The sequence below is a fragment of the Protopterus annectens genome, chromosome 4.part0, assembly GCF_019279795.1.
Source record: "Protopterus annectens isolate FY-2018-M chromosome 4.part0, PAN1.0, whole genome shotgun sequence".
NCBI classification, from domain to species: Eukaryota; Metazoa; Chordata; order Ceratodontiformes; family Protopteridae; genus Protopterus; species Protopterus annectens.
In genome coordinates, this window is record NC_056733.1 from 249,893,710 (window position 1) to 249,908,162 (window position 14,453).

Here is a 14,453-nt window from a genome sequence, read left to right on the forward strand (position 1 = left end):
TCCAGGCGTAGTCTATTGCAGAACCTAGCAGCCACCATATCACTAGGCTCTTCCCTTGGAATCGCCTTCAATTGGCCAAAGTCTGTGTTGCTGCCATCTCAGCGTATAAGGTTCATCTGAGTAGAGATAGACTCAAACCAAATGCGGGCCTATCTTCCTACAGAAAGGATACAGACGATTCAGGCTCTGGTCCGAGCCTTGCTTCTCAAATCCAAAGCCCCAGCCAGAATGGTCCTGCAGCTATTGGGCTCCATGTCAGCCACTGTTCTTCTAGTCCCCTTAGCAAGATTGCATATGAGATTTCTCCAGTGGCTCCTATCGACCCAGTGGTCCTTTCAGGATCTCCCTCTCAGTCACCTCATACGGATCACGGAAACCTGCAAACGGGACCTTCGCTGGTGGCTGGTGTCTTCCAATCTGGATCAGGGACGACCCTTCATTCCTCCTCCTCCTATGGCCACATTGACGACGGACGCCTCCCAGATGGGGTGGGGGGGCATTACTTGGGTAGGTCAGTCCAAGGCAATTGGCATTCCGACAAGAGTCTCCTTCACATCAACATTCTAGAAATGAGAGCGGTGCTTCTATCTCTATAAGCCCTCCACGATTACCTCCCTCAGGGCATAATTGCCATTCAGTCCGACAACATGTCAGTAGTCTGGTGTCTGAACAAGCAGGGAGGGACCAGATCCTACCCCCTTTGCAGAGAGGCCATGAGAGTTTGGGAATGGGCAGTGGCGACCAGACGTTTTCTGGTAGCGACTCATATCCCTGGGAGATCCAACGTGATAGCAGACAGACTAAGCAGAATTATTCTCTCTCCTCACGAGTGGTCTCTGAATGATGCAGTGGCAACTCAGATCTTCAGCAGATGGGGAACTCCTTGTTGCGACCTTTTCGCAACCCCGCTGAATGCGAAGTGCAGAAAATTCTTCTCACTCATTCCAGCTCCTGGGGAGATTCCCATGGACGCCCTAGCCCATCCTTGGCCCACCGGTTTGCTTTACGCCTTCCTTCCGGTTCCCATCCTTCCCAGAGTGATCCAAAAGGCGACTCAGGGAGCAAAATGATTCTAGTTTCCCCTTACTGGCCTCGTCAGGTATGGTTTCTCTATCTTCGAAAGTATTCTCTGGACAGTCCATGGTTCCTGGATCAGATCCCGGACCTATTAATTCATCAGTCGGGACAACTCCATCGGTCCCTTCACTCTTTGAAGTTTGCAGCTTGGCTCCTCCTCTTCCGACTGTAGTCAGAGATCATACTTTAGACCCGGAAGTCATAAGCATCTTATCCTCGGCCCACAAGTCTGCCACTAGGATATTGTATACTAGCAAATGGAAGAGATTTGCTATTTGGGCTCAACTCCGGGGTCTAGATCCCATCACTGTCCCGGTGTCAGAAGTCCTGAAATTTCTAACTTCCTTATTCAATCAAGGTTCTTCAGTCTCTACCATCAAGTGCCAATTGGCAGCTATTTCCAATTTTCATGAATCTATAAACCCACCTTTGATGAGCAACAGATTGTGTAATACCTTCATAAAAGGTGCTGCGCTTTTACGACCTCCGATTTCTCATCCTGCTCCTCCGTGGGATCTCTATGTGGTATTACGTGCCTTAACCTCCTCCCCCTTCGAACCGGCAGCAACCTGTTATTTGAAATTCCTTTCTTGGAAAACTGCCTTTCTGGTCGCGATTACTTCAGCCAGAAGGGTTTCAGAGCTTCAAGCTCTATCTGTCAGACCACCATACCTGTTTTTTCACAAAGATAGTATCCCTCAGGCCTAACCCATCCTTTGTCCGTAAAGTTTGTTCCAGTTTTTGCCTGAAACAATCATTGGAACTGCCAGTTTTCTTCCCAAAGTACTCAAACCAAGCAGAATACATCTTCCACACATTGGATGTTCACAGACAATGGCGATTTTATTTAGATAGGACCCAACAAACACGGAAAACATATCAATTGTTTGTGTCCCTTTCGGACAATAAATTGGGCTAAGCCGTCACAAAGGTCACTATTGCCAAGTGGATCAGGGACTGTATTAGTCAGGCTTATTCCTCTTCTAAAAACGAGCTTACAATCTCTGTCAAAGCTCACTCTACAAGAGCTATGGCTACTTCAATAGCATTCCATTCTAAGCTTACCATTGGCGACATTTGTGCTGCGGCTACGTGGTCTTCTCCGCACACCTTCATTTCCCACTACAAATTGGATGTGGCATCTCGGGGGCGAGCTTCATTTGGTTCCACAGTTCTCAGGAGTGTTTTCCAGTGAGCCACCCAGGAATCGGGTGCTAGGGACGCTGTCCCATCAGTACAGAATGTAGGCGAGATAGGATCACATAACATCTTTTAGTTATGTACTTACCATAACTTTAGAGGTTTGGGATCCATCTCGCCTACATTCCTAATAACCCACCCTCCTTCCCCCTGCCTTGGAGATCAGAAGAGACCGGACGGTCCGAGTACTATCGTTTCATCTTGAAACATCTGGCATGTTATATAAACAGTTGTGTGTGTGCATGAGTGTGGACAAACAAGATCTGGGGAAGTAGTGGTGGTGCATCCTGGGATATAGAATAGCTCAGCCAATAAGAGGCTTCGCTCTATAGCATAGCGTGCAGAGTCGGAGCCGAGGATTGGCTCCTCGCCCATCAGTACAGAATGTAGGCGAGATGGATCCCAAACATCTAAAGTTATGGTCAGTTTATAACTAAAAGTTTTTGAACATTTGCAATTTTTTTTAAATGTTACAGTGCTAAGAATAGTTTGGGATATTTAGTATGTACAAAACAGGAAGGAGGTTAGTGACTAATTTTTCCTTAACAGCTGAGATGTTGTGATAAATGGTTCAGCATCTCTCTGAGTATATGGTGCATTGCTGGTAAGTTTTTGCATTATTAAAGGTAGTTAACTTTGTTTTGTTAAAAGCGCCTTGAGTTGAGGTCCATTTTAAGCCTGACCACATTTTAGCAGAGTTGCTCAGACTTCTACAGTGGAGAAATGGCTAGAAAATTGAATTGGACTACAAACTAAAGCATGGCTGCAGCTCCTTCTGTTTCTTTGTGCATCTCTCCAGTCCACGTGGTAGAATTACAACACTGAAAATATAACCAATGTATTACATAGGAATCAAGTTTTTACATTGCCAGTGCAACATTGGTAATGGATAGTATGATTGTAAAACATACTGTGCCCAACATGTGAATTTGCATTCATGAAAAATGTATTTTGTTAAATTTGAAAACAATTTGCAGTAGTTTGTGAAGCTGTTTGGTACTCGCACTGATTTTTTTTTTTTAAACTGTAGTTGCACACTGACCAGTAGTAGGTTTTTACAGTTTGTGTGCATTGCAGTTTCACTGAACATGAAAGCTGTCCGTTGGATAGTACTGGTGCTACATTTGCGTTCTGTGTCTTAAGAATGTACGAAGAGTTCTCTGTGAATGTTCTCTGTATGAACTGTGTTTGTACCTTCTGGTTGTTATATTTAGTGCTATGATTTAATCTTGTGTATGTGAAGCTTTCCTTGTGCCCATGCTTGTAATAAATAAATTTAATAAAAAAAATCCCTAGTTGGACCTTTTGAGCAGCATATAAATTTGAAGCTAATGTTGTAGTTATAGTAATTTTAATTATTTTGTTTTGCAGATTATAGTGCCTACGCTCAAACTGGGGCTCAACAGAGGTGAGTCCAGTAACACTTGGCATGCTTTTTGTTAGATTTGTTAATTTTTTATTGACTTCATAATGAAACTGCCTTTCTGTTTACAAAGTTAAGTATAAAAAAAACTGCACAGGTAGCTAGTATTCCTAAGGTTTTAATTTCCCTTCTGTTAGTGTAATACTAGTCTGCTTCAGGAGCCTGTTCATTGGTTGTTACCAGTCTAATTACTAGGGCCCTTGCAAGCCTAGCCGTACACACCAAACAATTTGGGTCCTGATTATCGTGGGTATCTATGAAGGGGCATATTAGGGAAGTAACGCAGGATTTGTAAGCAGATTGTTGGTTAGAATAGTATTTTTCTTTTTGATTGTTTCTATTGTAAGGGACATGGCAACCGGACCAGGGAGAAACTTGCTTCACATCCAGTTGTCAAAGGTCTGTTTGATGTCTGGGATTAACTATTTTTACATGTGTTTGGGATCCTTTTTCATAGTGTTGGTTCTTTGAGACGCATCTGTTTCTCCACTTTGTGTTTGAGACAAGCAAAGCTCAGATCTCTGGATCCAGTGTTTCTGATTCTGTTTTGTACATGTGTAACAGATCATCGGGCTGGGTCTACGGGCACCCTGTAATCTAGGCAAAAATCTGTTTTCAGCCTGTAGGAGACTGAATGCAGAGACCCAGCCTGTAGGCAATCCGTTTAGGATAGGGTATTCAGCCCCTGAATTTTCCTGGTGAGAAACCTTTGTGTGCGTTCCAATTATTGCAAGTGTCTGGTTAGATGCATGCTAAAAGGGGGCATTGCTTTTGATGATGGTTTTGATAAGAGCTGATTTAGTGATGCTATAACTTGGATCCTGATGGCTATACCATTTCCTATAAGTTAGGAAAGGAAATCATTGTCTTACTGGCTTATGTGTTGGTCATAAGCCAGATTGCTGTCAACATGTGTTTGTGGGTCCCGTACTACTGGGCTGACGCTTGGGGTATTTTATTGCAGTAATTAACTTGGGGTTGACAGTTTCACCAAAGGGGAATTGTGCATGGTTTTATGCATTGAGTTTAAGCCATGGCTTGTGATACCAACACATTTGCAAGATAGTTGATCACAATGACTGGTGTCTTTTGGGGGGGGGGGGGGTTCTATTATAGCTCCTGTTTTGGTAACTTGGTGAGCTAGAAGTCTTTATCATTAGCTTTGTTTTCTAAGAAGTACATGCTGAGCAGGAGCAGGCCTAGCACAGAGCTCTTGGGTTCTCCTCTGGTGATTGGTTTCTTGGTGGAGGTGGCCTCACTTTAGGCTTGTTAAATTGGATCTGTAGTTCCCTTGTTCAGTTAGTCTGCCCTTGTGGAGAGGAATGACTTAGGCTACATTCCAAGTAAAGAATGAACACATTTCAAGGTCATAGTTGGAGTACCTAAAGTGTTTTTGATGGGTTGTGTTTTGGACTGTTCAGGAGGCAACTGGGGGTGTTTTTGCACTCACTGTGGTGGTGGCTTTTAGGAAGTGTTGCCAGCCCCCGGTGTCCGTATTTTGGAGGGTTAGTAAGTTGTGGAGGGTATTTTACATTGTCGAGTTTTGGGGTGGCGTTTGATTTATCAGCCAGCATATTTGTCGCCCTGATCAATGAAGGTAGTGCTACCTAAAAGGTTCCTGACCTAGCTGAAGAAGGCCTTGTGATCATCTTCCAGTTGTGTCTGTCCTGACCTCTTATTTGGCCTCATTGGACTAAGTATTTGTTTTGGGTTTACTTTTGGTAGTTATGGCAGTCTATGGTGCCATCCACATGATTATGTATAATTCTGCATAGGTCACTGTGGTCTCTGGGTTTGGGGGAGCATTGAATTTGGACACTCACTTAAGATATGATTAAGATTAGATATTAATATATGGTTGGTTTAGAATAGTTCCTAAATGTTCGTCTGGGTTTTTGTGTAGAGTTTTACCTTATAGGAGACAGCTTTGTGGTCTTGCCTTACTTTTGAGGAATGATACCCGGGGCGGGGGGGTTGAGTATGTGATCCCATATAGTTGATCCTGTTATGATTGGAGCTTGCCCTGTCTATTCCCGGTTGTTTGTAAGTCCAGGAAGCATTGTGTCTGTGAATTGGAGGCACTAAGTTTTTACCAGTCTGTAGTCTGGTAGTCCGCTATGCGTAGGTTGTGTGTTTTAGATAGTGACCAGTTCTAGTAGGTTTGAGTTGGTACTCTAGGGGTGTAGATGGTGAATGTTGCTAGCTGTGATATGGTTAAGGACATCATCTATGGTGACTTGGACATGGCTGAGCTCCATGGTGTCCAGAGCAGGGGTCTGCAACCTTCAGCATCAAAACAGCCATTTTTGGCCTCTCTCCTGTCATATAAAATTTGTCGGGAGCCACAAAACCGTTTGACTCCTAAAATAACACTGCATATAAAGTTTATATGTAGTTATTTAAAAACGAAGTTTATAAGAGCAATATCTGAAATCCATTCCTAGTTTTGTTCCTTTTTTGGGATTGCTCAATATATCTCTCTCTTAAAACAAGAAGTCTGGGCAAAGCCATAATGAGGTACAAAGACCCCAAAATAGGGACACTAAAGTTTCTTATGAACTTAAAGTTGATAGAATAACAGATTTTCCATTAGCATGAATTTTCTGAAGGGGGTGAAGTCTGAAACTCAAATGTTTATTTTTTGTGACTTCAGCCCTCAGTGATTTGCCAGAAAAATCACCATTTTATGAGAAGGAGACCAAAAATATGAGGCAAAAGTCAGGACATTCTGCAAAAATCTGCACAGTTGAGGTAACTGTGTGGGTGTGTAAAATGCATATTAAAAGAAACCATGTCATTCTACTAAGTTTTTTATAAGAGCAATATTAAGTCCATCCATCCCTATTGTTCTTTGTTCCCTTTTGTTTGTGGCTCTGTCCAGATTATTTTGTGCTAAGACTTTGAGTATGGAAAGCTTTCAGGAGATGCTGCTGCCACCAAGAGATTGCTAAATCGCTCTTTGTGTAGAATTCATGGCAGCAGAAATCGTGTTGTTCTAGCAAGTTTCTAAGTGTTTAAGAGCAATATTTAAAGTCCTGTCCTCTATCACTCTGTGTGTGGTGTAGTAGAGTGGCCATTATTTTTCAAAGCTGCAGGGAGCCATTGCAGAGGGGTGGAAGAGCCACAGGTTGCAGACCCCTGGTCTAGAGGTATATGTTGCTAATGTAGAGAGACACCTCTAATTTGGGTTCCAGCCTGTGCTGTTGATCTAAATGTCTGGAAGACTATGTAGCCTTGTACTCCAGGAGTACTTTCTATGGCTTTAAATGAAGTTTCAGTCATGGCACAGAAGTCTACATTCTCCCGAGTGATGAGGGCTGTAAGGTTGTAGTTAGCTTTTTTAAGCTTTTAGCATTGAGCAGCAACTCTGAGGTTGTTTGGAAACTCTGTGATGTTCATCGTGTTACCCTGCTGCAGTCATCACACTTGTGTTATCCTGTCGTCAGGCGGTCCCACAGTCGGCAGGAATTCCAAAGTCTTGGTCCGGCGTCTGTTGCTGTCGCTTCTTCCCTGACGTCAGTGCGCCAGAGGTATTTATAATGCATCCAACGCCTTTTCTTCAGTCTTTCTTGCCACGCGGTGCCCGAAGCAGAAGCAGTTCGCAAGTGCCGGTTGGCCAACTCCTGAGATTTTCGAAGTCGAATTTCAGATCCGAATTTTTCAATAAAGCTAAGTACCCCGTTAGGGAAACTTTTCTTGCCACAGACCGATGTCAGAAAAAGTTAATTATATTTCTTATGGGAAGCAAATGCCTCATAAGGATTTTCATTCTTACTGCATACCTTGCCTAGGCCACGACGTCACTGGTTGTCGTTTTTGTGCTAGGTTTAATAAGCGTACTATAAAAAGACGCTTTGATTTCGCACGACACTACAGTAAAAAATTTAACTACACTATGCTGTCGGAGCCACCGACTTGCACATAGGCCTCGACTGGTCTGGTCTCCGGTTAACCAGTCTTCAGTGAGGCTCCGACACAGCCCCTGACTACCGCATATCTGGAACCTGAGACCGCTTCGGAACTTTTGGCGGAAAGTACTAGGCTGACGCAGCCATTTTGTTTAGCCCCTACCAACGACACTGCTGAAAAAGATGTCGGTGCTGCAGAAACACCTTCTGTTTCTGAAGGTGTCTTCAGACTGACACTTACCATAAAAACGTATACTAAGACTCCTATTAAACCTAAAAAGACTGCACTTCAGTCTCCAGTTCAAGGCCCCATGCCCAAGAAACAGATGCTCAAAATGGCTGAAGATTTGATCTCTTTAATCGGGGGTTCCCAACCCCCACCCGACAAAAGGCCTAGACAAGAGGAAGATTATGCCTCCTCTGAACAAGTGTCTATTTCCTCAGGCTCCTCTGAGGACCAAGATTACTCCTTCTCCCCTTATGAAGATTCTGATGCTGAGGATTCTATTCCCTCAGCTTCTCCTCCTGAAGACTACTCATTTGGGGAAACTTCACTGGGAAGGTCAGGACTACTCTGACTCAAAGAAAAGGCTCAGTTTCTTTTACTCCCCCGGCACAGACCACTTGCCATCCCCCCCAGTTTTAGACATTGTGGATGATGTTTACTTAGAATCCAGTTTGAACGCAGATTCTCTGCCTCCTGCTCCTGCCAAACCTGACAGGATACTATAGATTGCCTGATTCCCACAAATTTCTTTGTAAAAGCCTTGTTGCTGACCCAGAGACCATCTCCCAGGGTCCCAAAGGGGCTAAGGCTTCTATGGCAAAAAAAATCCTGTACCCTCTGAAAGGGACTCCAGAGCACTAGACAGGTGGGGGAAAAAGGTTTACTCAGCCACTCTAGCTATGAGGGCACTAAATTGTCAGTTTCACATGCTAAAATATCAGCAATTTCTTATGTCTCAGTTAAAACAAAGAATGAGCACACTCCCTCCACAGTCTAAATTGAAAGAAATGCAGGATCTGTTGCATGCAACTGAACAGGTGGGCAAACATACTTTACAATGTGGGTTTGATTCTTTGGAGGCTTCCTGCAGAGCAGCTGTCACTGGGTCTGTTATACGTAGGCATGCTTGGTTAAAGGAACAAACTCTGCCTGATCATGTTAAAGCAAAGCTTCTAGATGCTGCCTTACAGCAGGATGTTCTTTTTGGAGTTAAAGCAGAAGTAGTCTTAAAGAAAATGGAGGATAAGGCAAAATCTATGCAGACAGTCAAAGATTTCCTGCAGGTACAGCCCCCTCGCTTCAGCAGAAATTGGCCAACAAAAAATTGGTAGATGTTCTTCATCCCACATTGCTGCAGTCCTAACACTTGGGTAGTCCGCTGTCCCAGTCGGCCCGAATACCAAAGTATATGGCTGACGTCGGTCAAGGCGCATTAGTCTGACGTCAGGACGCCAGGGTACAAATGCGCATGACCGACGTCATATCCTCAGTCTTTTTTGCCGCATGGTCCGATGCAGAAGCAGTTTTGCGAGTGCAGGTTGGCGTTCTGAAATTTTCTGAAGTCGGAGTTTCAGACCGAATCAAAGTTGGCTAAGTACCCCGTTGGGGAATATTTTGGTTTTTTCTTGCCTCAGTATTTAACCGGATGTCAGAAAAGTAAATAACTGTATTTCTTGTGGGAAACAGATACCTCATAGGGATTACCATACCTTGTGTATACCTTGCTTAGGGCCTGAGCACGATGTTGTTGGATGCCGCTCTTGTGCTAGATTTAACAAACGCACTATAAAGAGAAGATTAGACTGTGCCAGGTTAGTTTTTGGGAAGCGTTGTAATTATAAAATGCCGTCGGATGCTCCGACGCCCGCTTCGTCTAAAAAGCGCAAGGACAAAGCAGTTAAGCCTAGGTTGGAAGAACCGTCAGTCCCGGACGTCGGTTCTTTAGAAGGCTCGGTGGAGCCGGAGGTTCTGCCAGTAGTTTCTTTGGAGTCTCAGGGGGAGACTTTACTGTTACAAGATGTGTCCTCTCAGGAGGTAGGCCAGGCTGAAGGGGCTTCTCAGGTGGCTGTTCTCCCCTCCCTTCCCAAGGTGGTTAGGCCCTCCCCTTCTGTTTCCAAGGCTTCTTTGAGAGGCAGGCCAGGTTTAGTTTCAGCAGGTGTCTCTCCTAGTTCTTCAGGATCTTTGCCTAAGAAACATATGCTTAAAATGGCAGAAGATTTGATTACTATGATTAGGGGTTCTATGCCCCCTCCTGATAAGAGGCCTAGGGTGGAACCTGAGCTTGAGAGTTTTGAGCAGTGTTCGGAGGCTTCTGAGTCTTCGGCTGAAGACTTACAGGAGTATCCTCCTTATTCTGATTCTGATGTAGATGATTCTACTCCTTCGGCTTCTCCTCCTGAGGATTTTTCTTTTTCAGAGACTCTTCATTCCATGAGGGAGCATTTTAAATGGGAAGGTCAAGATTTCTCTGATTCCAGGAAAAGGCTTAGGGAATTTTTGTTTTTACCCCAGCATAGGCCTTTAGCTATACCTCCTGTTCTGGATGTGGTGGAAGATGTTTTGCAGAGGCTTCCCTGAACCCTGATTCTTTGCCTCCTGCCCCAGTTAAACCGGATAGGTATTATAGGGTGCCTGAAGCTCATAAGTATCTTTTTAAGAGTCCTAGGGCAGACCCAGAAACTGTTTCTCAGGGACCTAAAGGTGTTAAGGCTTCTGTTGTTAAAAATCCTGTTCCTCCTGATAGAGGCAAGGGCTTTGGATAGATGGGGAAAGAAGGTGTATACTTCTTCCACTTTAGCCATGAGGGCTTTGAATTGCCAGTTCCACATGTTAAAATATCAAAATTATCTCCTTTCACAATTGAAGTCTAAGGTAGATGCTCTGGCGGAAGGTATTGAGTGTAAAGAGTTGCAGGATTTAGTTCATGTGTCTGAACAGGTGGGTAAGCATTCCTTGCAATGTGGTTTTGATGCTGTGCAGGCCTCTTCGAGGGTGGCTGCCACTGGTTCTGTTCTTCGCAGGCATGCCTGGCTGAAGGATCAGAATTTAGCTGAGCATGTTAAGACAAGGATTTTGGATGCTCCGTTGCAGTCTGATGTGTTGTTTGGTTCGCCTGTGGAAGCAGTTTTAAAGAAAATGGAGGACAAGGCTAAGTCTATGCAGACTGTTAAAGATTTTTTGCAGGTTCAGCCTCCGAAGTTTAGTAGAAATTGGCCTACTAAAGGATGGACATATCCTTCTTATGATTCCCAGTGTAGGGGTAGGTCTAGACGTGGTAGGGGCAGGGCTCAAGGTTCTTTTAGGCCAAGAACAGGGAGTTCACCTGCTCAGTCTTCTGGTGAGGGCAGGGGTCAGCCCTTTCGTAAACAGACCCAATGACCTGCCTTTCGAGCTGCCAGTGCCTTCTCGTCTGGCAGCACCTTTGGGAGGAAGACTGGCACTTTTCAAAGAAAATTGGAGTTTAATTACCCAAGACAGATGGGTATTGGATATCATTCACCACGGTTACAGGTTTTATTTCCATACCTTGCCTCCTTTCAAAGGCATGCCAGACATTCCTCCTCTACAAAGAAAAGAAGCTCACAAGCAAATTTCTCTGTTGCTCCAAATAGGGGCCATTCAGCAGGTTCCTGTACCAGAAAGGGGCCTAGGATTTTATTCTCGCCTGTTCCTAGTACCAAAAGGGGAACACGTGGAGACCAATTTTGGATTTATCTATCCTCAACACTTATCTGGACATTCCCAAGTTCAAAATGTTGACGTTACAACAGCTTTTACCTCTGCTGGGCAAAGATCACTGGATGGTAACTTTAGATCTCAAGGAGGCTTACCTTCATGTGCCTATCAGACTAAGTTGCAGGAAGTATCTGCGTTTTCGAGCTGGGAATTCCCATTATCGGTTCTCTGCATTGCCCTTTGGCTTATCTACTGCGCCCAGAGTATTCACAAAAGTTCTGGCTCCAGTGATAGCTTACTTCAGGCTCAAAGGAATACAAATCTATCCTTACTTGGACGACTGCCTGATTCTGGCTCAAGAAAAGGAAGACCTTTTACAGCATTTGGAATATGTGATAGCAGTGCTAAGATGCCTGGGGTATTCTGTGAACGAAATAAAGTCCAGTCTAGTACCCTCTCAAGACCTGTGCTTTCTGGGTGTGAGACTGAATACAGCAACCCAGATGGCCTTTTTAACCCCGGACAAACAAAATCTTTCCCTTTACTTCCATCCACTATCTCTTCAGTCCGGGCTGACTGCAAGGACAGTCCTTCAAGCCTTAGGGTTCATGGCATCTTGTATTCTGGTGCTTCCCAATGCCAAACTGCATATGAGGAAGCTGCAATGGTATCTCAAAAATGTATGGACACAGCACTGCCAGGATTTGGACACTGTCATTCAAATAATACCTTGCATTCAAAAGGAATTTTTGTGGTGGGCTCAGGAATGTCACCTAAACAAGGGACTCTCTGTGACCCGGCCAGAGGCGAGTCAGATTCTAACGACAGATGCCTCAGACATAGCTTGGGGAGCTCATCTGAATGGAAAGTGGATACAAGACAAGTGGCCTGCCAGACTACAGCATCTACATATCAACATGAAGGAGATGTTAGCAGTCCAGTTTGCATTACTGGCTTTCAAGGAGTTGCTTCTTCCAGGGCAGGTGTTGATTCTAACAGACAACACAACTGTCATGTGGTACATCAACAAACAAGGGGGAACACATTCTTATCCTCTATGCAGGCAAGCAATGATTTTGTGGGAGACTGCGCTCAGCTTGCAACTAACTCTTCAGGCAAGGTTTCTGCCGAGCACAGAACTCCTTAGCAGATGTGTTAAGCAGGCAAATCATGGATCCCCACGAGTGGAAACTGGATCTTCATGTATTTCGGAAATTGACAGTGTCATGGGGAACTCCAGACATAGATCTGTTCGCTTCTCCACTAAACCACCAGCTGCCAAAGTTTTGCACGAAAAGTTTTCATCACACAGCTTGGAAAGTGGATGCTCTTTCTTTCAGTTGGAAAAATCTTCATGTGTATGCCTTTCCACCTCTGCCTCTCCTCCCAAAGGTACTCCTAAAGGTCAGACAAGACAAGCCAAGGATGATTTTAATAGCTCCAGATTGGCCTCGGCAACACTGGTACCCATTACTGAGGAGTCTGGTAAGGAAGCCTCCATGGCCTTTACCTTTGATTCCACACCTATTGTCTCAGAGGGACGATCATCTACTCAATGTCAAGCTTCCCTCTCCATCTAACAGCCTGGCATATTCTGTTTTGAACCACAGCAGGTCTCAACTTCCTCAACAAGTTTTAAATGTGATTATGGAAGCCAGAAGACCTAGTACAAGGAAAGTGTACGCAGAAAAATGGAAGAGATTTTTATTTTGGAGTGCAGCAAAGGATTTGGAGGTTTCTGAGCCTAATTTGGGTGTGGCTCTTCAATACCTTACTGAGTTATTGGACAAAGGTTTGTCTTTCTCTTCCATTAAGATTCATGCTGCAGCAATTTCAGCTCACTATGATTGTGACCCACCATTGTTTTCTCATCCTTTGTTCAAGCAATTTCTTAGAGGGGCAAAGAATATAAGACCCCAGAGAGCTCCTACTCCTGCTTGGGATCTCAATTTTGTGTTGGAGAAACTTACTCTACAACCTTTTGAGCCTGCGGCTACTGCTGAATTGAAATATTTGTCATGGAAGACTGCTTTTTTGTTGGCCATTACTTCTGCAAGAAGGGTTTCTGAATTGCAGGCCCTTATGGCGGTTGAGCCTTTTTTGATTTTCCATAAGGATAGGGTATCATTACGTACTAATCCTTCCTTTATGCCTAAGGTGGTTTCTAGTGTGGCTTTAAACCAAACTATTCATTTGCCTACTTTTTATGCAGATCCCCAAAATAAGGGGGAAAAGATTTTGCACACTTTAGATGTACACAGGCAGTTGCGTTATTTAAGCAGGACTAAGGATTTTAGGCAGTCTCAGCAGTTGTTTGTTTCTTTTGCTTTGAGTTCTCAGGGCAAGCCTGTCAAAACAAACTATTTCTAAGTGGATTGGGTTTTGCATTGCATTTTGTTATTCCCATCATGGCAAGGAGATTCCAGCTGGGATTAGGCCTCATTCCACTAGGGCTACTGCCACTTCAACAGCATTTCTAAGGGGGGTGGCAACTAAGGATATTTTGGAGGCAGCTACTTGGAGTTCAGTGCATACTTTCTCTAAGCATTACCACCTTCCTCTCTACTCTAAATCTAGGGCTGGATTTGCCATGGCTATTTTGCAGGGTATGTTGACAGCTCCTGCTTCTTTATGATTTGCCAGCCTCCCTTACCTCTGCTTTGGGATTCTACCCAAGTGTTAGGACTGCAGCAATGTGGGATGAAGAACATAGTACAGTTTTGTACCTACCATAAATGTAGATGTTCGAAGATCCACATTGCTGCAGTCCAATTTTCCCTCCCTCCTTCCCCTCTGTGTTTAGGGGTGGTGGTGTGGGTGGGGTTGTACTTTTGTAAATGTGTATATATTGTACATATGTTTGGTACAGTAGTGGTTGGTGTTTTTTGGTTTTGGCCTTATCTTTGTAGGGTCTTCTGACATCTGGGGCAAGAAAAGACTGAGGATATGACGTCGGTCATGCGCATTTGTACCCTGACGTCCTGACGTCAGACTAATGCGCCTTGACCGACGTCAGCCATATACTTTGGTATTCGGGCCGACTGGGACAGCGGACTACCCAAGTGTTAGGACTGCAGCAATGTGGATCTTCGAACATCTACATTTATGGTAGGTACAAAACTGTACTTTTCCAGCTACTGACAGACCACAGAGGGGTAAATAC

At 44.3% G+C, this 14,453-nt stretch overlaps 1 protein-coding gene across 1 annotated transcript in view; it reads left to right on the forward strand.

Moving 5' to 3' along the window:
* The window catches only part of LOC122800243 (RNA-binding protein EWS-like), a 782,654-nt gene that overhangs the window by 56,098 nt on the left and 712,103 nt on the right, over window positions 1-14,453 (forward strand). Inside the window, exon 2 of the mRNA XM_044069735.1 lies at window positions 3,649-3,685. Within this exon, the coding sequence (XP_043925670.1) occupies window positions 3,649-3,685 (37 nt within the window). The remainder of the gene's footprint in view (window positions 1-3,648; window positions 3,686-14,453) is intronic.